General features: G+C 40.5%; 2 protein-coding genes across 3 annotated transcripts in view; both read left to right on the top strand.

Annotated features, from left to right (window-relative positions):
* The window catches only part of LOC117522990 (leucine-rich repeat-containing protein 40-like), a 41,957-nt gene extending 32,406 nt beyond the window's left edge, over positions 1–9,551 (top strand). The window contains 3 exon segments of the mRNA XM_034184408.1: positions 8,391–8,507; positions 8,769–8,874; positions 9,378–9,551. Of these exon segments, the coding sequence (XP_034040299.1) occupies positions 8,391–8,507; positions 8,769–8,874; positions 9,378–9,470 (316 nt within the window). The 3' untranslated portion in view covers positions 9,471–9,551.
* A 1,551-nt stretch (positions 9,552–11,102) lies between these two features.
* Positions 11,103–26,909, top strand: part of pwwp2b (PWWP domain containing 2B) — a 37,710-nt gene continuing 21,903 nt past the window's right edge. The window contains exon 1 of one of the 2 annotated variants that reach the window (XM_034184692.1): positions 11,103–11,638. In XM_034184692.1, the coding sequence (XP_034040583.1) occupies positions 11,499–11,638 (140 nt within the window). In that variant the 5' untranslated portion in view covers positions 11,103–11,498. The remainder of the gene's footprint in view (positions 11,639–26,909) is intronic. The other variant, XM_034184693.1, reaches the window with a different exon arrangement.

Below are 26,909 nucleotides of genomic sequence, written 5' to 3'. Positions count from 1 at the left end.
GTCCTAGCACAGAACCTTGTGGAACTCCATAATTAACCTTAGTCTGTGAAGAAGATTCCCCATTTACATGAACAAATTGTAATCTATTAGATAAATATGATTCAAACCACCGCAGCGCAGTGCCTTTAATACCTATGGCATGCTCTAATCTCTGTAATAAAATTTTATGGTCAACAGTATCAAAAGCAGCACTGAGGTCTAACAGAACAAGCACAGAGATGAGTCCACTGTCTGAGGCCATAAGAAGATCATTTGTAACCTTCACTAATGCTGTTTCTGTACTATGATGAATTCTAAACCCTGACTGAAATTCTTCAAATAGACATTCCTCTGCAGATGATCAGTTAGCTGTTTTACAACTACCCTTTCAAGAATTTTTGAGAGAAAAGGAAGGTTGGAGATTGGCCTATAATTAGCTAAGATAGCTGGGTCAAGTGATGGCTTTTTAAGTAATGGTTTAATTACTGCCACCTTAAAAGCCTGTGGTACATAGCCAACTAATAAAGATAGACTGATCAAATTTAAGATCGAAGCATTAAATAATGGTAGGGCTTCCTTGAGCAGCCTGGTAGGAATGGGGTCTAATAGACATGTTGATGGTTTGGAGGAAGTAACTAATGAAAATAACTCAGACAGAACAATCGGAGAGAAAGAGTCTAACCAAATACCGGCATCACTGAAAGCAGCCAAAGATAACGATACGTCTTTGGGATGGTTATGAGTAATTTTTTCTCTAATAGTTAAAATTTTATTAGCAAAGAAAGTCATGAAGTCATTACTAGTTAAAGTTAAAGGAATACCCGGCTCAATAGAGCTCTGACTCTTTGTCAGCCTGGCTACAGTGCTGAAAAGAAACCTGGGGTTGTTCTTATTTTCTTCAATTAGTGATGAGTAGTAAGATGTCCTAGCTTTACGGAGGGCTTTTTTATAGAGCAACAGACTCTTTTTCCAGGCTAAGTGAAGATCTTCTAAATTAGTGAGACGCCATTTCCTCTCCAGCTTACGGGTTATCTGCTTTAAGCTGCGAGTTTGTGAGTTATACCACGGAGTCAGGCACTTCTGATTTAAAGGTCTCCTTTTCAGAGGAGCTACAGCATCCAAAGTTGTCTTCAGTGAGGATGTAAAACTATTGATGAGATACTCTATCTCACTTACAGAGTTTAGGTAGCTACTCTGCACTGTGTTGGTATATGGCATTGGAGAACATAAAGAAGGAATCATATCCTTAAACCTAGTTACAGTGCTTTCTGAAAGACTTCTAGTGTAATGAAACTTATTCCCCACTGCTGGGTAGTCCATCAGAGTAAATGTAAATGTTATTAAGAAATGATCAGACAGAAGGGAGTTTTCAGGGAATACTGTTAAGTCTTCAATTTCCATACCATAATTCAGAACAAGATCTAAGATATGATTAAAGTGGTGGGTGGACTCATATACATTTTGAGCAAAGCCAATTGAGTCTAATAATAGATTAAATGCAGTGTTGAGGCTGTCATTCTCAGCATCTGTGTGGATGTTAAAATCGCCCACTATAATTATCTTATCTGAGCTAAGCACTAAGTCAGACAAAAGGTCTGAAAATTCACAGAGAAACTCACAGTAACGACCAGGTGGACGATAGATAATAACAAATAAAACTGGTTTTTGGGACTTCCAATTTGGATGGACAAGACTAAGAGTCAAGCTTTCAAATGAATTAAATCTCTGTCTGGGTTTTTGATTAATTAAAAAGCTGGAATGGAAGATTGCTGCTAATCCTCCGCCTTGGCCCGTGCTACAAGCCGTTCTGGCAGATAGTGTGACTCGGGGGTGTTGACTCATTTAAACTAACATATTCATCCTGCTGTAACCAGCTTTCTGTAAGGCAGAATAAATCAATATGTTGATCAATTATTATATCATTTACTAACAGGGACTTAGAAGAGACAGACCTAATGTTTAATAGACCACATTTAACTGTTTTAGTCTGTGGTGCAGTTGAAGGTGCTATATTATTTTTTCTTTTTGAATTTTTATGCTTAAATAGATTTTTGCTGGTTATTGGTGGTCTGGGAGCAGGCACCGTCTCTACGGGGATGGGGTAATGAGGGGATGGCAGGGGGAGAGAAGCTGCAGAGAGGTGTGTAAGACTACAACTCTGCTTCCTGGTCCCAACCCTGGATAGTCACGGTTTGGAGGATTTAAGAAAATTGGCCAGATTTCTAGAAATGAGAGCTGCTCCATCCAAAGTGGGATGGATGCCGTCTCTCCTAACAAGACCAGGTTTTCCCCAGAAGCTTTGCCAATTATCTATGAAGCCCACCTCATTTTTTGGACACCACTCAGACAGCCAGCAATTCAAGGAGAACATGCGGCTAAACATGTCACTCCCGGTCCGATTGGGGAGGGGCCCAGAGAAAACTACAGAGTCCGACATTGTTTTTGCAAAGTTACACACCGATTGAATGTTAATTTTAGTGACCTCCGATTGGCGTAACCGGGTGTCATTACTGCTGACGTGAATTACAATCTTACCAAATTTACGCTTAGCCTTAGCCAGCAGTTTCAAATTTCCTTCAATGTCGCCTGCTCTGGCCCCCGGAAGACAATTGACTATGGTTGCTGGTGTCGCTAACTTCACATTTCTCAAAACAGAGTCGCCAATAACCAGAGTTTGATCCTCGGCGGGTGTGTCGTTGAGTGGGGAAAAACGGTTAGAAATGTGAACGGGTTGCCGGTGTACACGGGGCTTCTGTTTAGGGCTACGCTTCCTCCTCACAGTCACCCAGTCGGCCTGCTTTCCCGGCTGCTCGGGATCTGCCAGAGGGAAACTAACGGTGGCTAAGCTACCTTGGTCCGCACCAACTACAGGGGCCTGGCTAGCTGTAGAATTTTCCACGGTCCGGAGCCGAGTCTCCAATTCGCCCAGCCTGGCCTCCAAAGCTACGAATAAGCTACACTTATTACAAGTACCATTACTGCTAAAGGAGGCCGAGGAATAACTAAACATTTCACACCCAGAGCACAAAAGTGCGGGAGAGACAGGAGAAGCCACCATGCTAAACCGGCTAAGAGCTAGTAGCTGCACGCTAAGCTAGCGGATGCCTAAAAACACACAACGTGAATAATGTGTAAATAATTTAGAGGTGATTCAGCAGAGGGAGTGCTTTAGTTAAGGCACGTGAAGATTACACTGTGAAACAAATCGTTATCTAGGTAACTAGATCAATCTAACTGCGCAGATTAAACAGCTAACAGATACAGCAAAACACCACTGTGCTCCGGAACAGGAAGTGATACAATACCGCAGTGAGAGCCAACCACCAGTAGAGGCAAGAGAACGCAGTGGCAAGAGGTCCACAAAGTATCTCTGTTTGTTTACTCTGAAGTCACATTTAATCTCGAGAGATTTTGCGAGATTTCCTGTCTGACGTGGGAATGTTCATGTGTGAAATCTGTTCATGTGTAGTGTGTTGTCTTTACCGTGTGGCTGCACACCACACACTGTACGAACAAACCTGTTAGAGCTATGATTTTTTTATCTTCACGTGTGTGGTCTCTCAGGTTTTGGAAACCTACAGATAATTTTAAAATCCTGCCATGTGAACCAGGCTTTAGTCACCTCCTTAGTCATGGGCGTGTTTTGGGCACAACAAGAAACAATCCAATCGCAGTGTGACCTGGCATTCTCTTTAACAAACAAGTGCAACAGTTACTAGCACATTGCTGAGATATTGACACCCATCGGATCACAAAAAGTGTGCAAGTGGAAGTAGCAGGCAAAAACGACAACACAAAAACTTCTGTCAAAGTACCACCAAACACTGGATGCCATGTCAAGTATAGTTTGTGCTATATTGCAGTGCCTTGTAAAAAGCAAAAAAGATGACATTTTTGCTGGTCCTTGGTGTAACCACTTGGTGTTGCCACATGATAGCAGTACGCAAGACGAAGCCTCATTTTTCGACCAACATAATTATGTGTGACAGTGTAGCTTAGTGGCTTAGTATTGGTGCCTCACAGTGAGAAGGTTGATTCCCACCTGTGGCCTTTCTGTGTGGAGTTTGCATGTCCTCCCTGTGTTTGTGTGGGTTTCCTCCGGGTGCTCCGGCTTCCTCCCACATCCAAGGACATGCAGGTTAGGTGAATTGGAAACTTTAAATTGTCTGTAGGTGTGCGTGCGGGTTTGTATGTGTTTGTCTGTCTATATGTTGTCCTGCGGCAGACTAGCGTTCTGTCCAGCGTGTACCCTGCCTCACGACCCATGACTGCTTGGATAAGCTCCAGTCCACCCGTGAACCTTAATTGGTGTAAGCGGGTATAGAAAATGGATGGATGAATGGATGGACAGACGGACAGACGGAGGACGGATGGACGGACGGATGGATGGATGGACATCTATGGGTGCACAAATGAGCGCAAGTAGGTTAGTATTTAATGAATGCAGGCACGGGAAATGAAACACACACCTGCGTGGGCACTGTGCGCTACTTTGCACCTGCTGGAAGATAACGGCTTCTTGAGTCTTTTTCGTTGTCGGTGACAAAGGGATGTCCTCAGCATAAAATTAGTTGTGTTAAAAGACTGTCACAGACATAAATTAGCCACGGTTACATATGATCACAGTGGTTTGTATGTAGTATAGAGAGAAAGTAAAGAGACTTAGCTTTTTACCAATGCTAAATTTGTGGGTACAGACCAAATCTACACACCACTGAACCCCTTTTACAGGTCAGATGTGGGAGCATGTGCTGGTGCCACATGCTGCCGTAGGTCTCCACATTCAGCACACTAAGGAACCACTTTAGGTCCTGAAACAGGTCCATCCCCATCTCGTGATAGGAACCATCTATCAGCTTCTGGGGTCCTCAGCACTGAGACATCTGGGTGCTGGATCATTCCTGCTGAAACGCACATGTCCAAAATGTCATAGCTGACACTCCCTCGCAGTCCAAATGATACTCCTCACCCCAGTCTCCCTAAATAACTCTTTGTTTGACATAGTCATTCTAGCAATACCTAAGGAACCTCTGAAGAGACTTAGTGTCAAACGCATCTACATAGTCAACCCTTTAGGTTTGTGGTTATTGTCCCAGTCTCACAACCACACAGTAAGACTGAAAGTACCAGGAGCCGAAAGATCTGGAGCTTTGTTCTTCTGCATTCCCAAACAACTCTGTACAGTGACCTCGTGACTCCATAAGCTCTTAGCAGGAGACTTTTGATCTCAAAGGCCGAGGGGCCAGAGACGTGAATGTCACTGCCGAGATTAGTGAATTTCTCTACAAGTTTAACACTATTGCCATGTACTGATACACTTATAATGGATGAATCCAGGAAGTCACTGAAAGCCTGGATCTTGGTCTTGATCCAGGACAGTCACAATGTCAGACACTATAACGCCTCACCCAGCTTCTCAAGTGCTGCATTCAGGGTGTCTCGATGCCAAAAACAGTGAACCTTTCCTTTTCCAAAGCGCCTACATTTCCTGGGCATTAGTCATAACTTTCTTACTGTGATACCTTTTTATTTGAGCCAAATATGCAGGGTGTTAGATCTTGAAATTAAAACTGGATTTCAAAGACATTTTCTGTTTTGTATATTTAAATTATGAGTTTGGTGACAAATTTTTTCAACAGTTTGATGAAGAGATTGTCATCGATTCTAGAACACTGATTCCAGAGGCTCAAATGAGCAGTCACAACTTCAGTGCTGCGTAATTTGTTGCTCCTGCCACTCATTTTGTACTCTGTGTTGGGCACCAAATATCATTTGGCCATTGATTATGAGACACGTCTTCAAATGTATAAGAAACTGAAAGTGTTATTATCTATATGTGTGTTGACAAAGCCTTTCTTTTGTTTCAGTCTTACTTTTTGATCCAAAACCAGAAATTTTATAGAGGGCAAAGTACTATATATGATTGATTTGATATGATATGATATGATATATATATATATATATATATATATGTTCTCCACTCAGATTGCAATAGCCAGTCACAGATTACCCTTTCTGTCCATCATTTACCTGTATTTTGGCATGCTTGGCGCCATGTTGGATCCAAAAGGATCCAAAAAGGCTAAGACCAAAAGTTATATTGGATCGGTTGCCACTGACCAATAGCGTTAGAGCTTACTGCCAACAGCTAGCCAATCAGAGCGCGGCATACGAAGGTCAGGAACTAGCTGACAGACGCTGGTTGAAAAATGGCAATAAACATGTCAATGGCAATGGCAACAAACATGTCAACAACAGCAGAAAATCATCTGCCAGCGAGGTTTGCTGAGTCGTCCAACATAGAGAAATATTGGATGAAGAAAAGTTATATTGGACGAGGCGTAGTCCAATGTAACTTTTCTTCATCCAATATTTCTCTATGTTAGACTCCTTACCATCCATTATTTGTATAGTATATATATATATATATATATATATATATATATATATATATATATATATATATATATATATATATATATATATATACGAGGTCTATTAGAAAAGTATCCGACCTTATTATTTTTTTTCACAAACCATATGGATTTGAATCACATGTGATTGCGTCAGACAAGCTTGAACCCTCGTGCGCATGCGTGAGTTTTTCCACGCCTGTCGGTTGCGTCATTTGCCTGTGAGCAGGCTTTGAGTGAGGAGTGGTCCACCCCCTCGGCGGATTTTCATTGTCAGGAAATGGCGGAATGATTTGGGCTTTTTTTCCATCAGAAAGTTTTCAGAAACTGTTAGAGACAGGCAGCTGGAAACCATTAGAAAAATTTATCTGGCTTTCAGTGAAAATTTTACAGGCTTCACAGAGAATAAAGACTGTTACTACAGCTTTAAGGACAGCTTTAAGGACACTCGGCGCGCCGCGCTCCGTGCCGCCATCGAGAGCTACAAACTACCGGATCATTTCTAAACGGATGGCTCTGTGGAGCCGGACCGTCGTGTGCACTTTCTCTGGTTATCACAAGAGCTGGACATCAACCATTTTCCGGCAGATTTCACTTTTAACAAGAGATTTTGTCATGGAAAGCCGAGCGGAGGCTTCGTGCGTCATGACCGATTTGCTGATGGAGCGAGACAAAGGAACACCTCCGTTTTGGTCTCACAGGACGGCTTTGAGATGGCGTTCAGACAGCTGTCGGTGGTTTTTCCATCGAGTGATTATCCGGGAAATTGTGGATGTGCCTGGACATGCCAGAACATGTCCCGTGAGGCTTCATCACGGCGTTGCTGTGCGCCAACCGGCACCGCCGCGACGCGCGAAGCCTCCGCTCCTCTTTCCATGACAAAAACTCCTGTAACAGTGGAATGTGCCGTTCATTTCCAAACTAGTCGCTCTGTTTTATCCGGGACGTCGTCTGACTAGCACAGGAATTGTGAAAAGACGTGGACATCAGCACTTTTTCGGCACATTGAGACAGACGTGCGGAGGAATTCCGCGCGTCGCGGCGGTGCCGCATGGCGCAAAGCAACGCCATGATGAAGCCTCACAGGACATGTTCTGGCATGTCCAGGCACATCCACAATTTCCCGGATAATCACTCGATGGAAAAACCACCGACAGCTGTCTGAACACCATCTCAAAGCCGTCCTGTGAGACCAAAACGGAGGTGTTCCTTTGTCTCGCTCCATCAGCAAATCGGTTGTGATGCGCAAAGCCTCCGCTCGGCTTTCCATGACAAAATCTCTTGTTAAAAGTGAAATCTGCCGGAAAATGGTTGATGTCCAGCTCTTGTGATAACCAGAGAAAGTGCACACGATGGTCCGGCTCCACAGAGCCATCTGTTTAGAAATGATCCGGTGGTTTGTGGCTCTCGATGGCGGCACAGAGCGCGGCGCGCCGAGCGTCCTTAAAGCCATCCTTAAAGCTGTAGTAACAGTCCTTATTCTCTGTGATGCCCGTAAAATTTTCACAGAAAGCCAGATAAATTTTTTGAATGGTTTCCAGGTGCCAGTCTCTAACAGTTTCTGAAAAAATTCTGATGGAAAAAAAGCCCAAATCATTCCGCCATTTCCTGACAATGAAAATTCGCCGAGGGGGTGGATCACTCCTCACTCAAAGCCTGCTCACAGGCGAATGACGCAACCGACAGGCGTGGAAAAACTCATGCATGCGCACGAGGGTTCAAGCTTGTCTGACGCAATCAAACGTGATTCAAATCCATATGGTTTTTGAAAAAAATAATAAGGTCGGATACTTTTCTAATAGACCACGTATATATATATATATATATATGTTAGACTCCTTACCATCCATTATTTGTATTATATATATATATATATATATATATATATAGATGCGCGTGTGTGTGTGTGTGTAAAGAATGGAATTTTACCACGGAGAAGGCCAAGTGAGATGTCAGGAGAGCAATAAAAAGAGCATTTTGTTTCTATTTGTTCATCAGAAAAACAGAGACTACCAAGGCCAGCATAATGCCTCCACTCCCCTTATCTGACACCCAGCACCAGAAGAAGCCAGACGAATGGAGGCACAGTGCAACGAAAGCAATTGAAAAATTCAAGTGAGTTGAATTAAGTTCACCATAAAGGTGATCGTCTCTCCGACTTCATTTTGACTACTTATGTTGACTTCATTTTGACTACTTATGTTGCTGTTGAATGGATGAAATGTATCCTCATAATCAGAGAATTGTTTTCTCTCACTGCCATTTGCTGAAGTGCCAGACAATGAGCCATCAGCATGTAACATTTAAAAACGAACTGAAATCTGTTTATTTTGATGAGCACGTATTACAGTACAAGCTTATCTGTTTCTCTCACAGAGTGAAAGAAGCTCTGCAGCAGTGGTGTAGAAATGCCCAAAAGACAGAGGGGCTGCAAATGCAGGTGTGGAGGCAGAAGCACCATGAAAAACAAAGAAGCCAAAAGGTTTGTGTGGAATAATAAATCACCTGAATTCCACATGAGATAATTTCCCTCGTCTCTCAATTTACTTAATGTCCACAAACTAGCCACAAGGGAGCAGTAGAGCACCATGTCAGAGTCACCAGATAGAAAATGCAAGACAACCCTTTTTTTGTGTGATTCTCATAGACTTTTGAGGTAGTAGCACTTTAAACCTGCTGGATGCTGCTGTGCTCTGCATCAGCAGCAGGCTGATGTGCACATCTAGGCATGCATACAGTTTGCATATTGCAGCTGCATGGATTTGAGTAATTTTTTTTAGCATTAGTTTTGTGTACACAACTGAAAATACGAGTCCAGAACAGCAACATATATCTAAATATTTCATTTTGCGCAATTAAATAAAAAAGGCAATTATTTTGCATGCACTGGCAACAGTATATTCTTGTTTATACAAAGGTTTTGAACTCCAACAGAATACCTTTTTTCCTTTAAGAAAATAAAAACAAATCCTCCCTTTGTTACAGGAAGCAGAATCAAAAGCACACCCTGCAGATTCAAAAATTGTTCCTGCTCTGATGTGCATCTCTTGTGAAAGCAAGTGCCTTGGATTCAGGTGAATGCCCACTTAATGTTACTAGTATATAAATACTGAGGACAATTTCTTGATATTCAGTTGCTCCCGCTTCTAAAAGCTTACACATCCTACATCTCCCAGACTTCATCTGCATGAGAATATTCCCTTGCCCTCCTTTGTAATTCCCGTGAAAAACTCATATTCATGACACTGGTGTGTACCTGTGATCTCTACAAGATTGTTCCTGCTGTGTCTGGGGTTTACAGCCAGAGATGCAAGTAAACTAGAGACACCTAGTGGACAAAAGGTGATTGTACACCCATCGTACGTGTCAGCTGTTTTCTTTGTTCTTGTGCAACATGCCTTCTGAAACAGACTGTGGCTTCTGTTTCATCAAGCTGATTAGAGTTTTCTCTTTTCATTCACAGTATATTTAATGGCTACCAAGAAAACAAGCTGGTACATTTCACTGATTGCTGAGGTCAGATAAAAATTGGCCAAGGCAAAATGTGTCACCTCACTGTCAGGATATCTGTGTATCCCTTGACCTGTGTGACCTTACAGAACCCCCTGTGGCCTCGAGCAGCACATCCACACCCATGTTGAGGATGCAGGATCAACGCAGAAATCCCAGTAGCACAATCGCTGAGCAGATTTCAGCTGCAGAGCGAGATATCAAAGAGGTCCATCCTGTATACCTCATTATATCAGTCCACGTAATAACACACATATATGGATCAGCTAAGTTGTTGATATTATTTGTTTGTTTGTTGTCTTCCTTTTTCTATGTGACAGATCAAGAAGTTACAGGCTTGGCTGGAAGAGATGAAAAAATACTGAACTTGATAAAATTTAATTCATAATGTGGCTTCTTGCTTTTCTTTGTTCAATTTGACTTTGTCATATATGCAAGCATTTTCTTTCTGTAATTTATTAGTCCTTGAAATATGAGTATACAAAAATGGGAGTATAGTTTATTTTCTGTGTGAAATTGTCTTTTTTTTTCTGCTGCTAAGGAACAGTGTTGAATTGGTAATCAACTGTCTTTTGTGGTCATGATATTTAAAGAGAAATATGTACTTTGAAATTCATGGAGAGGTGATTTTTGGGGCAGCAAAGATTTGATTAAATTTCAGTGGTTGTCTACAAAAATATTTTTACCTTTGTCTTTATTTAACATTCATGTGTTGTGACTTAGCAAAGATTTGTTATAGAGGTGAGAGAATTACAATTGTTCTCAATTGTGTTGTACTGGTGTTTGTCACTGTAATGACATTACACACTCTTAAGTATGAAAAATCAATCAGACTGTAAGTGGATTCATTTCAGATACACGTTTAAAAATAAAGTGGCTCAATTATTAACACTAACCCTATCAACTAAAATCCTAATCAATCAAAAGTACACTTTAAATATTTTGTCAAAGCCAAGTGCATGTTTGTTAAACTATAATTCATATATTTTTCAAATGTCTTAACTGGAATTTGTGTATCTTGAATGACACCCTAATAATACCTAAACATGAGCATCTCTTCGGGGCACAAAATTAAATGATAATTTCATAACTGTACATAAGACGGACTCAAATCATAATTTATTTTCAGATTTGCCCTGACCCCATTTCAGTTTATATCAATCATAGGATTAAAATTAATAGGTATTTCATTACCAGAATGAATAATCAAATATCACCTTTGATGACAGTGTGAATAATTATTGTTTAATTTGGTGGCTGTGTACTTCGATTCAACACTGTGCAGCTCTGTCTTTTACTAAACGACCGTGGATTGTACATGTTTAATTTAATAAATGTCACAGTGGACTTGAGGGGCATTCCTGGGATAAGTCCATAATAATGAGTCAAAGGCAGAGAAAGGGTAGGCCTTCACACATTTTTACTCCTCCAGCACAGAGAGCGTGATGTCAGCGGTGGCACTGCTGATGGCGTCATTTTATGCCCCGGTGTAGCCTCTTTCGATAGACAAGGGGAGACGGATCTGTGGCCGACGCGACCGTGGCTCCCTTGGCCGGGATCGAGCACCGCCGAGCCGGACACCTCACCCCGGGAAACATGGAGGCTGTGGCCGAGGAGCTGCGGGCCGGCTCTCGGGTACCTGTCACTATTGATCAAATAGTTAACGACACACTGGTGGTGACGCTGACCTACCGAGAAAGGAACTACACGGGGATTTTACTTGATTGCAACAAAAAGTAAGTAGTATTTTTGATAGTTACCGACATATGTGAAATTAACTTGCTAAGCACAGCTAATGGCTAATGTAGCTTTGATGCTAAGAAGTCAGGCTGGCTAGTCGGCAAGCTAACTGGGCCCCCATACAGAAGAACCGTAGCTTATTGTAGCTGGCCGGCTAGCAGAGCTAACTTGATATCCTGCCTACACTTTTTTGTATATAATGTTGTGATAAAATGCATTTTGTAACAGTGATGAGGCGCTATGTGTTAAATTAATGGCGCAGTAAAAACGAGTGATTAGTTCTCCTGAACAATGGCTAATGTCAACGGGTTCATCTGTAGCTTATTGTTAGCCTAACCAAATTCAAAACAGGTAAAACGTATCTATTAAAATAACAGGCCTTGGCCGAACAAGACTCTCCCAGTAAATTGTTTTGTATTTATTCAAATAAATGCAATGCATTGCACTCTGTATGTTAAGAATGTTTCAATTCTCATACTGTTAAGTGCAGTTTTTTTTTTAATTAAAAATGGCATTTTATCATAATTTAAAAAGTTTGCACCATGGAAATTAAACACAAACTGTATGATTTCATATAGCGTAACAGCAGAGTTTTGTTTTTTTTTTCCCCAGGGTAAACCCAGGTTGTAATAAGGCCCAACTGCTTTTGTGCTTGACAGAGATTTTTATTCTCACTAAGCAAGGAGAGCTCATCACGTTAAATGTCCTCTGTATTTTAACAGGTATCAGCATCATGTCTTATCTTATTGAATCCCTGTGTCACATGTCGAAGCCGTGTGTTGCTCCTTGATACTGTGTACCTTAAAAGCCACTGGCTTTAGACTATTTATAGACTTGCAGAATCAGAATCTGACCAGCTTTACCCCCTTAGTATGCTTAGATGGTTTTTCATCTGAGCTCAAGCTGTCCTGAAAATAACCCACCCAAATGGGAAAAAGTAGGCCTTGAATTACTTCAAATAGGCCTGTATTTCAGGCCTTACCACAGATAAATTTGACTTCCTTTTCAGCTCATGGAAATGCATTTCCTATCATTGTCTCCCCAAGGCTTTTTTAACATCATCATATCAGTCTGTTATTGAGACAGATCACCATGTACCTGTAGTTACTGTAGTACACAACATGAAATACCAGTAGTGTGTTAAAATTGAGGCTGGTCATTTTATGTGTCCCTACATTAAGTGGCACTGATTGTTTTAATGGATGGTACAGTTGTCAGTCACTCTGAAGGCTAATACTGTTTTAATTTCACATATATAAAGGTGAGAGAAGCAAGCGTCACCAAGAGAATATTATCGAGAGGTGTGTGCCAGTTGCTTCTCTGGGGGAATAAAAAAGGGCTCTCCAAATGTGCACTAATTAATAATCTCACCACACACAGTCCCAAAGCAAACCTGGATGCAAAAACAAACTGAAATCTCCTGACTCCTTCCCTACATCTCTAAATCCCAAGTGGTTCATGGGATTGTTCAGTCAGATGTTTGGGGGGGGTGCTCAGTCTTTTTTTTTTTTTTTTTTTTTTTTTTTTTTTAAAGTAGACCTGCATTGAAATAAATGCAGTCAGATCTTTGGACCAAAAAATGACTTACATTTACACATAAGATCCTTCTGAATGTAGTAAAGTAAATCTGGAAGCCCAGATCTGTCATTCAACAGAGAAATCTTCATTTAAAAATGACAAATTTACAGCTAACATTTAGCCCTCCGCAAACTGTCCCACGTCACGGAGAAGACCCTCTCTCCCAGCATGCATTGCGCGCCAACTGTAATTTGTGGATTTACGTCAGTTTGCATCTGCACCTTTTTCTTGTCTTATACGGAAGGATCTACTTTTTTAAAACTTCATATTGTCTTGCGGCACGTTTGGTGAGTACACATTTCTTTTATTTGTGCTTGAAAATTATTTTGGGGGACTTTTTCATGCACCCGTTTGATTGAGTGGTGTCGCAATGAAAATCTACTGTCTTTCGCCTCCGGTACCATCGCGGGATATGGAGGCGAGACCCGCAAAGAATCCCAGTCATTAAAAATATATAAACCTCTCTCAACGTCCATGGAGCTCTGGGGCTCTGATTGCCGAGACGTGCGGTGCTGTGGATTTTGCTGCAAGAAGCCTGTCCTTGCAGCAACAGGTGTACTGGCCGCTTTGCATTAAAACAGCGAGTGTAATCTCAGGACTTGTGCCAAGTGTGCTGCAGCTCCATTCAGTAGACAGAGAGGTGATGCCGGTGTTGTGCGCTGAATCTGGCACAACACCGGCTGCAAAGCAGACACGGGCGGTGTGAGTGCCCCATGTCGGCGGTTAACGAGCTCGTTATCGAGCCCGCAGACTTAATAAGCGCAGCGGAGGCAGAGAGCGGGAGAGGAAGAACGGTGCCCGCTGTCGATGTCGTTGCTGATCTGAGCTCACAGATCTGTATCTCACATTCATTGCAGCTTACTTTTGGATGTTGAAACCAGGACGTGTATAAGTAACATTACTAACAGATAAAATCAATTTCGATGCGGGATCGGACTGAAGGCGGGAGCGCGTCATCTTGTCCCTGACGTCATGGAAATGATACGCCTGTACAAACTGTTTTCACAGAGGGCTAAATTTTAGCTGCAAATTTGTCATTTTTAAACGAAGATTTCTCGGCTGAATTACAAATTTGGGCTTACAGATTACTTTACTGCATTCACAAGGGTCTTATAAATACATATCAGCTATTTCTTTCTGAAATCTGACCACATTTATTTCAATGCAGGTCTACTTTAAACCTTTGCTGAAATACATTGATTTTTGGACCAGTTTTTGTTTTAAACAGGCTTGAAAATTAACTTGCCGCATCAGGAAAGTCTGATAGCACCATTCACTCACCAGTGTTGAGCAGGCAAGCTTTACTGTGCAGCCCTGCTGACATCTCTGCAGTTCCTGTTCGGTCTGTAACTATTGGAACAGTGACAGTTTGTGTGATCTTGTATCTCTGTTACCACAGTGGAGTTAAACTAAAACAATCAAGACACAGTTGAAGTGTGGACTTTAATGTTTAATCCAAAGATTTAAAGAAAAACATATATAATATAAATAAGAACAATATATCTCAGGATAACTGTTAAGATAAATCAACACTTAGACCCAGTTTTCTATACATGTCAGATAATCGATACGTGAAGATTTCCAGGTCACTGTGTAGGTCTTAAGTTGGGCAGACAACGTACCAGGGATGCTTATTTACCGTCTTTGGATGGTTTTCAGTCTTTTTGTAAATTCATGCCGTCTGAAAGAATTGACGGAACATTATTTTTTATTTCTTCAAATCGAAAAACTAATATTTTGCCGTAAAACGCCCAAATTCCTTTGAAATCGATCATCATAAAGTGGTTTGTTTACCGGAGAGGGAGGCCGCCATTTTGGTATACGGACAACAGTTCAACGCGCATTCTCATTGGTTGAAAAATGAGGCCTCGCTCTCACTGCCTCCGATGCGTTTACCAAGTCTGCGGCCTCGGTAAGTGCCGCAGCGGGCCACTCACACCGCCCCCCTGTCTGCTGTGCGGAGCTGCAGCCAACTCTGGCAACAGGTCCAGAGACTGCTCGAACAGTTCTACACGAGCAGGCATGGAAACACTTCTGTTTTGATGCAGAGTGCTCCGGCAGCCCGCAAAGATACACTTCTTGCGGAAAAATCTGCAGCGCTGTAGGGTCTCGTAACCACAGCCGCAGAGCTCCGTGGCCACTGAGAGAGGTCTGTATCTTTTTAATGACTTGGATTCTCTGTGGAGCCCATGTCCGTATCCCACAACAGTAACATCGGAGGCAGTGTGAGCGAGGACTGACGAGTTTCCACGCGGAATCGCTTTTCGCCATACGCTCTTTTAAAGGTAGTAAATGCGCAACAATGTCTCGATGTTCCAATTTCCTGCCTGCTTCCCGCGCCAAATCTCATAGCATCGTTCAACAAATTTTCTACCTCATCAGTTTCTCATTATTTCCAATATTACACAAGATAAATACAGGTATAGTAATAATTTAATGCTTATATCATTTAAACAAGTAAATTCTGTGATATTTTGGTATTGTTATATGAAAAAATGTAATGCTTAGGGAGTAAAACACGGCGATCATTGAAGTTTGTTACCACCAATGGCACCATCCACCACACATTTTAGTATGTGGCCATATTTTTTTTTTTTTTGGTTGTTAAACTGTTAAACCTCTGTTGAAAAAGAAAATCAGTAAATAAATTTCTGTATAAAACCAAAAAAAAAATTCAGGTTCAGATTCTTAGAGGTGTTTGGGCTCAGACTGAGATGGATAATTTAAACAAATTTAACATTTTATTGTTGTGCATTATTGAATGAATAATAGTAATCGAGTGGCTTCAGTATTATGATAACTCTTTACCTAGTCTTCAGATACCTAGTCTTATTCAACTATGGACAACAGTTCAACGCGCACTCATTGGTCGAAAAATGAGGCCTTATAAGATATTTATTTTCAAAGAAAATAAATATCTTCATAACTGCTTTCAATCAGTTATGAAGTTATTTATAACATGCTAGTTGGGGGTTATGATTTTTAATTGCCTAGTCTTTGAGCCCAATCAAAAACAAACTAAAGTTTTCATCAAGATTTAGCTATATTTGTAAACTATTGTGTTATATTCTGTACATGCTCCTACAGGATGGCACAACATGTGTTGTGCCATACTGCATGAGATCACAAGAGAAATTTAACAGCTGTTTCAGGTCAAAATTTAGTCCAAAGAATGTACCAAAATGCACCACAGGGCACTCATATTCTCAAAATTTCCTTGGTGGGGGGGGCATCTCCCCCGACCCCCTTTAGTTTTCCAAACACCTATGGCGTTCGGGGTAACTTTTGCTGTCTTGAATATTATAAATGAATCATATTGCTGTCTTTTTTTTCTTTTTTCCTAAGTATCCATGCTGTACGATATTTTCAGTCGTTGCACTTGGCTCCAGATCAAACTGTATGACAAAACCCCAGGGTGTAAAAGTTCAGAGCGCACGATTTATGTTTTCACACTATATGGCCGGATGCTCTGATGCAATCTGACTACTCACATTGTACGTTCAAAAACCACACATTGGACTCGTGTTTCCAGAAGCAAAACATAAACAGGAGCTTTTTTTTTTTTTTTTCTTTTTTATTTCAAACTTTATTTACATTTCTTATTTTCACAAAATCTCTTGATGGGAGACATCATATTTTTAACAACAACAAAAAACAATACAAGACTTTACATGAGTTGAAGAATAAGGTTGAAAAAAGAAACAGAAGCTGCTTTCCCAAAGAGATAATCTCTCTCCCAAAGAGATGATCACTGTTTTGCTCTCTCCATATCTTCATCGGTGTTTGCACATGTGCAGTGTGAGAGGTTGGGGTAAATCGGCTCATAGACGCTAGCGCTGCTTCAACAGCGCGATAGCCTCACGAGGGCTAACCAGAATATTAAACAAGTTTGATTTTCATCTGACCATACAACTGGAGCCGAACAGGAGGTGGTCGTGAGAGGTTAAACACAGCTCGTTACTCCATGTATACTACACGATGCAGGACGCACGATTAAGCTGAAACTCGGCGCAATCCAAAAAACATTCTCGCACAAGTGAAAAATTGGCTCAAAAAGGGCCAAAACTCGCACAGTGTAAGCTCAGCTTTAGTCTTCATTTACTATACTAAGAAGTACAAATTGTGGGTTTCAGTATGGTAAATCTATCTGAAGGAGCGAGTTCTTACAAACCGAGTGACCCTGCAAGATGGAAGATGCAAGAACTTGGAAGGAGTTACAGGCTTCTGTGGCTGTGATTGGAGAACCTTTTGTCTGTTATGTTATACGGTGGCCGACAAGGGCCAAATGCACTGCAACGGCCAAATGCGCTGCAAGAAAAACAAAACAAATGCATCATCAAAGATGCGCTGCAAATAGAGAAACGATGCAAACCAAGAAAACACATGCACTGCATAACCAGTCACCACAACGGAAGTGCTCCAAACCTGCAGGGGGCGCTCTCAGCATAACAGCCATTGAACACAGGATGAAGAAAACGGCTGGAAAGTTGCAACGTTGCACGGTAATGTACCTTTTTTCTTGATTACACAGTATTTATATCACTGTACCACACTGCACATTACGTGACATTTATTTTGTTGTTTTTCACACTGTAGTCTATATAATATACACTGCTGCACATTTGCATGCCGATTAGCCTGCATGCTAATGGTAATAACATAAAAAGATTATAGATTGATACAAAATACAACCCTATTTCCAATGAAGTTGGGACGTTGTGTAAAATATAAATAAAAACAGAATACAATGATTTGCAAATCCTCTTCAACCTATATTCAATTAAATACACCACAAAGACAAGATATTTAATGTTCAAACTGATAAACGTTATTGTTTTTGTGCAAATATTTGCTCAATTTGAAATGCATGCCTGCAACACGTTTCAAAAAAATGGGACAGTGGTATGTTTACCACTGTGTTACATCACCTTTCCTTCTAACAACACCCAATAAGTGTTTGGGAACTGAGGACACTAACTGTTGAAGCTTTGTAGGTGGAATTCTTTCCCATTCTTGCTTGATGTACGATTTCAGTTGTTCAACAGTCCAGGGTCTCCGTTGTCGTATTTTGTGCTTCATAATGCGCCACATTTTCAAAGAGCGACACGTCTGGACTGCAGGCAGGCCAGTCTAGTACCCGCACTGTTTTACTACGAAGCCACGCTGTTGTAACACATGCAGAATGTGGCTTGGCATTGTCTTGCTGACAAAAGCAGGGACTTCCCTGAAAAAGACATTGCTCGGATGGCAGCATGTGTTGCTCCAAAACCTGGATGTATCTTTCAGCATTGATGGTGCCAACACAGTTGTGTATGTTCCCTATGCCATGGGCAGTAACACACCCCTATACCATCACAGATGCTGGCTTTTGAACTTGGGTAACAATCTGGATGGTCTTTGTCCTCTTTTGTCCGGAGGACATGACGTCCACGATTTCCAAAAACAATTTGAAATGTGGACTCATCAGACCACAGCACACTTTTCCACTTTGCATCTGTCCATTTCAAATGAGCTTGGGCCCAGAGAAGGCGGCGGCCTTTCTGGATGTTGTTGATGTATGGCTTTTGCTTTGCATGGTAGAGTTTTAACTTGCACCTGTGGATGTACAGTGGGGAAAATAAGTATTTGACCCCTTGTCAGTTTTGCAGGTTTTCCCACCTACAAAGAATGGTGAGGTCTGTAATTTTTAGCGTAGGTACACTTCAACTGTGAGAGACAGAATCTTAAAAAAAATCCAGAAAATCACTTTGTATGATTTTTAAATAATTAATTTGCATTTTATTGCATGAAATAAGTATTTGATCTCCTAGAAAAGTAGAGCTTAACAAATGGTACAGAAACATTTGTCTGCCATTACAGAGGTCAGATGTTTCCTGTAATTCTTGACCAAGTTTTCACACACTGCAACAGGGATTTTGGTCCACTCCTCCATACAGATCTTTTCCAAATCATTCAGGTTTGGAGTTTCAGCTCCCTCCAAAGATTTCCTATTGAGTTCAGGTCTGGAGACTGGCCAGGCCACTCCAGGACCTTGAAATGCTTCTTACAGAGCCCCTCCTTAGTTGCCCTGGCTGTGTGTTTGGGGTCATTGTCATGCTGGAAGACCTGTGAAAAAATCCAAATGATCCGCACAGCCACAGTGCTCTTAAAAATCCAAATGATCCGCACAGCCACAGTGCTCTTAGTCAGAAAAATTTTTATTAAACAAAAAAATCAAGTTACGTTTCGGGCAAATGCCCGTCAGACGCTGGAAGACCCAGCCATGACCCATCTTCAATGCTCTTACTGAGGGAAGGAGGTTGTTTGCCAAAATCTCGCAATACATGACCCCATTCATCCTCTCTTCAATACGGTGCAGTCGTCCTGTCCCCTTTTCAGAAGAGCACCCCCAGAGTATGATGTTTCCACCCCCATGCTTCACGGTTGGGATGGTTTTCTTAGGGTTGTTCTCATCCTCTAAACATGGTAAGTGGAGTTTATACCAAAAAGCTATATTCTGGTCTCATCTGACCACATGACCTTCTCCCATGCCTCCTCTGGATCATCCAGATGGTCACTGGTGAGCTTCAAATGGGCCTGGACATGTGCTGGCTTGAGCAGGGGGACCTTGCTGCCCTGCAGGATTTTAAACCATAACAGCATCATGTTACTAATGTAATCTTTGTGACTGTGGTCCCAGCCCTCTTCAGGTCATTGACCAGGTCCTCTTGTGTAGTTCTGAGCTTTCTCAGACTCATCCTTTCCCCACAAAGTGAGATGTTGCATGGATTCCCAGACCGAGGGAGATTGACAGTCATCTTGTGTTTCTTCCACTTTCTAATAAATAATCATAACAGTTGTTGTCTTCTACCAAGCTGCTTGCCTGTTGTCCTGTAGTCCATCCCAGCCTTGTGCAGGTCTACAGTGTTGTCCCTGGTGTCCTTAGACAGCTCTTTGGTCTTGGCTATGGTGGACAGGTTGTGGAGTGTGATTGATTGTGTGAACAGGTGTCTTTTATACAGGTAACAAGTTCAAACAGGTGCAATTAATACAGGTAAAGAGTGCAGAATAAGAGGGCTTCTTAAAGAAAATTTAACAGGTCTGTGAGAGCCAGAATTCTTGCTGGTTGGTTGGGGGTGAAATACTTATTTCATGCAATAAATGCAAATTAATTATTTAAAAATCATACAATGTGATTTTCTGGATTTTTTTAATTTTTTTTTATTTTTTTAGTTGAAGTGTACCTACGATTAAAAATTACAGACCTCTCCATTCTTTGTAGGTGGGAAGACCTGCAAAACTGACAGGGGGTCAAATACTTATTTTCCCCATTGTAGCAATGAACTGTGTTAACTGACAATGGTTTTCTGAAGTGTTCCTGAGCCCACGCTGTAAGATCCTTTACACAATGATAATGCAGTGCTGCTCACGGGCATTCAATGTTGGTTATCGGCCTTGCCGCTTACGTGTAGAAAGTTCTCCAGATTCTCTGAATCTTCTGATTATATTATGCGCTGTAGATGATGGAATCCCTAAATTCCTTGCAATTGAATGTTGAGAAATTGTTCTTAAACTGTTGGACTATTTGTTCACGCTTCTTTGCTTGTGAACGGCTGGGCCTTTTGGGGATGCTCCTTTTATACCCAGTCATGACACTCACCTGTTTCCAATTAACCTGTTCACTTGTGGAATGTTCCAAACAGGTGTTCTTTGAACATTCATTAACTTTCCCAGTCTGTTGTTGCCCCTGTCCCAGCTTTTTTGAAATGTGTTTCAGGCATCCATTTCAAAATGAGCAAACACTTTCACAAAAACTAAAAAGTCTGTCAGTTTGAACATTAAATATCTTGTCTTTGTGCTGTATTCAATTGAATATAGGTTGAAGAGGATTTTCACATCATTGTATTCTGTTTTTATTTACATTTCACACAATGTCCCACCTTCATTGGAATTGGGGTTGTACTCATTTCATTAGTACATTAAGAAACCCTCTTACACCAGTGTTCTATGCCTATCTTTTTCGAGGCTACTATGTTTTTCCCTTACTGTGGTCAAGATTTGGGAGCCATTCAAGTGTTCTGTGGCTCTAATGTACAATTTTTAGCAGAGTATGCAGACAACAGTAAGTGGACTTGTAATTTATGCAGAGTAGATATTTAATCAAATTACTCGTATCCAAATTTTTAATGCTATTGATGTAGTTCGCACCACATCTTTATGTTAAATGCATTGATGTAAATTTGAACAGCTTGTGTTATGTAATCAATTTACAGTGTTTGGTGAATGGCGATTATAGCTAAAAAATTGTAGTCAGCTGTGTCACAGGTGCAGAGAGTGAGTTTCACTGCCATAGGGTAGAAAGTTAGTGTTTATGCAGACGCTAATGTTAAAGGACCTCAACCATACATCAGAGGCAAAGTGTTGTACTTTTAACAAAAGTCAATCTCTGTTTTTATGTCTTTATGTTGGCAGGGTCAGCACCAGATATCCCCACAGAGGAGGATCTAATTCAAAGACATTTTAATCACAACCACAGCAATGCTGAAATTTTGGAATTTTTGGCTTCAAGACATGATGTCCACATGAGCCTTCGCTCCTTGAAGAGGAAGCTGAAATGCTTGTCTTTATCCAGGCAAAAAAAAACCCTACTCTCCTTGCTACCGCTCATGCTGCAATACAGGAAGAGTTAAAGGGGCCAGGTCAATAATATGGCTACCATTCAGTGTGGCAGACACTGTGCCAAACGTGAAAACAGTGACCATGTGGGTCATTGCCCAGTATTATCTGGACAGTCTCTGAGAATGTGGAATCATTCCAGTGCGACTTCGCACTGACTGTGGTACTGAAAATGGCAGCAATTCAGTGTACCTTATGATCATCACACACTGGTTGTGATGCAGATAACTGCTGCATAATTCAGCTGGTGATGCAAGCTCCAAATTCAGCACAGATACGCCTTAGACATTACTCTTTTGGGGGGGGAAAAAAAAGTCTGGCCACTTGAATTTTCAATAGGCACCCAGGTAGGGGTCAATTGAACAATTACACAGGGGTCAAAATTAAAAAGTGCTCCAATCATACTGAAAACTATACCACATTATTTGTCTATCATAAATATTCCAAAAACATATAGTTTGGACCATCTGTGGTGTTATGGGGTAAAAACATTAAGAATGGTGACAAAGGTCAGTTTCAGTTTGTGCAGAGGTCAAAAGTTGCTCTAATTTTGGTAAAAAGTGGTGCAAATTATTGGATAAACAATCAAATGAATAAATGGAATAATTCTGACCATGTTGAATGTTTACTGTCCAAAGTAAAGGTCAAACAGTGTTGATGTCCATTGGATTCTATGACATGACATGTTACCCTGTCACATAACTATACATGACACGTGGTGCAAACTATTCCGTTTTAAAACCCTATTAACTCAATCAATAATTTGCATAACTTATTACCAAAATTAGAGCAACTTTAGCTTTTGACCCCTGTACAACCTGAAATTGACCTTTGTCGCCATTCTTGCTGTTTTTACTGCATAGCTCCATCACATTCAGTCATAGATAGTCCAAACTAGACCTTTTTGGACTCTATGTTCAGACAAAGAATGTAGTATAGTTTTCAGTTTGATTGGAGCATCTTTTAATTTTAACCCATGTAATTCTTCAGTTGACCCCTACCTGGCCACCAATTAAAAATCCAAGTGACCAGTCAGTTTTTTCAAAAGAATAATGTCTAAGGAGTATTTGTGTCAAATTCACATCACCAGTTGAAGGACTCCTCTGTAAATATTCTGTTACCTGCTGCACTATGAGGACTATGATGGGGCTGCAAGTCATTTGTACGGCTCTTCAATGGCAAACCAAATAATTGAAAGCTGGTGGTCATATTTCTGCAAACGGAGGTGTCATTATTATATATATTTTCCTTTTTGTTTTTACAAGCTAGAAACATTAAAATGGCTTTAAAACAGATAGTTAGATCATACCCTTTCATTCAAGATCCAAACAACAGACTAATAAAGGTGAAGATGGATACATTTATTCAGGACATTGTGGTTCTTGTATATTTACGTCTGTTTCATGGAAGAAGAAATTCTATTCATCATTAAGTCCATTTTGTATTGCATCGGAATCCAAAAACATTACATTTAATCACCCTAATTCCAGTTTGTGTTTTTCAAGTCTCAATTTTGGATGGACCTTTTGAATAATTTGGGAGAGAGAAATCTCTTCAATAGTAGACATGAGCACACATGCCTGCTGTGATTTGTGATTATGGATGTGCTACAAAGCGACCTTGATGAATGCAGAGAAAAGTGGAATACGCATACAATCCGACCTGTTAAACAGTCCCATTGTCCTTATGGCAAACCAGAGGTCATGTACAACCTACCTCACAGGTTTGTTTTCTGTGTTTAATTTTTTTTAATCTTCCCTGAAATACAGTGCCTTGAAAAAAATATTCAACCCCTTGGTGTTTCACCCATTTTAATTTGTTTATGCCATTTCAAATAGAAAAAGTAAATCAAGCTTCTCAGTATAACAATTTCTAAACTTATCTTCCTTGAACTCAAAGCAAATCTCTACCATTTGATATAAATTAATTAAAAATATAAAAGCCAAGATGATGGGTTGCATAAGTAATAACACTTTGGTATAATACCTGTAAATGATCAGTTTTATTGCCAGTTTTCTTCAGATAAGTCAGGGGATGGAAACATGAACTTTTCCAAGTCACTGAATATGTCTTGGACTTTATTTACATTAATTATGAGGAAATACAAACAGTATGACACTAAGGTAAATCTGTGTGGAGGAGACAGTTCTCAAAAACTGAGTGACTACTGTGCAAGAAGGAGAAGAGTGAGGAAAGCCACTAAGACACTCAGACAACCCAGAAGAAGTTACAGGCTTCTCTGGCTGTGATTGGAGAAATTGTGCATAGTGCATGTTTTGCATTTTGTATCCCCAGTTACACAGCTTCATCATGAAGTGGTATAGAGGAGGATTTTCTTTCACCAAAACATGAAATCCAGGCTTGTATCTCACATGTATCTTCTGGTAAATTGTAGCTGAACTTTCAGGTCTTCTTTTTAAGAAAATCCTCCTCTATACCACTTCATCATGAAGCTGTATAACGGGATACAAAATGCAACCCATCATCTTTGTTTCTATATTTTTAATTAATTTATATCAAATTGTAGAGATTTGCTTTGAGTTTAAGGAAGATCATTTTAGAAATGTTTATTTAGAGAAGCCTGATTTACTTTTTATATTTGCAATGGCATAAAAAATTAAAATGTGTAAAATACCAAAGGGCAGAATACTTTTTCAAGGCACCGTAACAGTATAAAATGTAACAACAAGTACACCATCAAAAGATGTGAAAAATCCTTGCACTTAGATAATATTACACAGGATTAAATTCAGCAGAACAGATTATCCACAAGTAAAGAGTCTCCTCTTGCCGCCTTGTCATGCCTTGTTCACTGAGCTGAACATGGAAAAGATTGTCCAGTGTTGTGGATGTCAGTCAGCTTTTCCGCACTTGGGCACATGAATGTCTTGAATAGGAGTGCATGCTGCTCTAAAGCATGAATGACATCAAGTGCTGAAAGCCCATCCTTGAACCTAGAAAATATTCAGAGAAAAAAAGACTCTAAAACGCTTAGAACAGTGGTGTCCAAAGACATTCCAGAAAGGGCAATGGGGATGCAGGTTTCTTTGTGTTTTGTTTGTTTTTTGCCAGACTTGACCATGGAGAAAAGTTAAAAATATACACTACATGGTCCTCCCCAGAAATCTTTAGTATAGAGGATCCAGCATATGCAGGCAGAAGTTGTAGGTAACTTATGCAGTTGTTGACACACGTTTCTTGTAAGTTACTCATAAGTTGAAATTCGTCCTTTGATGCTGTCCATTGATTGGCTCAACAACTGAAAGCTCCAGTCGTGTGAACAGTTCAGACTTCACAAATAAAACCATTCATACACGGAGTAAATATAAAGATCTTACTTAATCTTACATGTTCATTTGTCTCATTCATCATCACAGCCTGAAGAAAACGAATTCACATAAAACATCCTGATTTTGGAAAATGACGTCTGAAAATATTTGTCGTCGCTGAAGTGCAATGCAATTTCTTCCCACACAGTCACCTCAGACAAAAATACAATTAATCTACAATTATTACAAGTTGAACGTAATAATGGCACGCATCAGAATTAGAACACCCATACATATACATTTGATTATTTATGTACGCTAAACTTTAAGACAGTCCGTCATCCGAATTGAGGCAGTGTGAATGTGGGGAGCCACAGCAGGGCAGAGGCAAGGGGAGGGGGTGGTAGAGGTGTGGGGGGAGGGGGAGATGGGGTGTGCGTCATGAGTGCAAATGAGATGAGTTTGTATCAGATGTACCATAAAAAGACAATTAACTTATTTTAAAAGTTGAAAGTTATAGTGGCTCATTCATTCACCTCAGCGTTTACCACAGATATCGGTCAATTCTTCAGCATTCTGCACACAATGAAAATAAATCCCATGATCTACCAAACTAAAATAAAATAATGTTAAAGTGCCCTGTTTTGCCTCCGTGTGGAGGGGGCAAGGCCGCACGACAACATATGTAGGCTTGATGATGTGCTTGTCAATATTTAAGTGTTCCACCTGTCACACAAAAGGATTCTGCCTGCGGCGGAAATGCAATCCAAGCCAGTCTTAACTGTTCCGAGATGTACTGGCCCGAACCACTCAGTGGAAATGGGGCTGTCAGCATACGCTGGCTAAATTGTCATGGTGTGGCAGGGCCTTAGCACTGTGAGACACTCCAAATGTAATTTTTTTTTTTCATTAAATGTTTATGAATTGATTACATCTCTTGTCATTCGCATTGAGATGAATTTATTGTGCAGCATGTTTTTATTTCTTTGTTTCTTTATGTCATGCAATGTGTGGATCCAGACTCCCTTTAATAATTTGTCAAGTTTAATTTTTTTTTTTTTTTTGCAAAAATGCTGGCATCTCATAAAACCTTACTCTGTGCAGATCTGAAATCATTCTTCACAGTGTCGCTATTCAGCGGCTGTCTCATCCATAAAATTTTACACTAATTAATATAAAATGTAAATTTATAAGTTGTTTACATTTTCTGTGTAAACTCCTATGTGCACCGATCACATCTGCGTATCATTACACTTTTTCACGTTTGTTTCGGAAGAATAAACTAAATTAACCAATTTCATTTATGGTCCCAAAGTTTCTAATTGGAATAATGTATTCACTGGCTTTAAGTGCCTGGTTTGCTGTTTCCTCTTTTCACCTCAGAAGCCGACAGCAGACTCAGGGGTGTGGCCACGCCTCTTGCACTGACGGTCTGGCCACGCCTCCTGCACAGAGCATAGAACTAGAGTGACGCAGTGTGTGGAAATGAGATAAAATGTCAGTGACTTACAGAAACAAATAAGCATGCGTCTGTAATCATACTGTGCAGAGACGAAGTGTGTATTCTGTGAACCGAGCCATTGCATGTGTACCATACGGTTCAATGCAAATACATGTATTATGACACCCCTAGTGTGTTTGTGTGTGTAAAACTTCACTCATATTTCTTCAAATAGTGCTGTTTATTTTTATGGTAGTATAGTGAACTGATTGGAATTGTGTTGGAAATATTTATATATTTATGAGTATGTGTTTTTTGTTGTTG

The sequence above is a fragment of the Thalassophryne amazonica genome, chromosome 13 (genome assembly GCF_902500255.1).
Source record: "Thalassophryne amazonica chromosome 13, fThaAma1.1, whole genome shotgun sequence".
Classification (NCBI taxonomy): Eukaryota; Metazoa; Chordata; class Actinopteri; order Batrachoidiformes; family Batrachoididae; genus Thalassophryne; species Thalassophryne amazonica.
The sequence above is the reverse complement of the archived record's forward strand: the minus strand, read 5'-3'. Positions and strand labels throughout refer to the sequence as shown.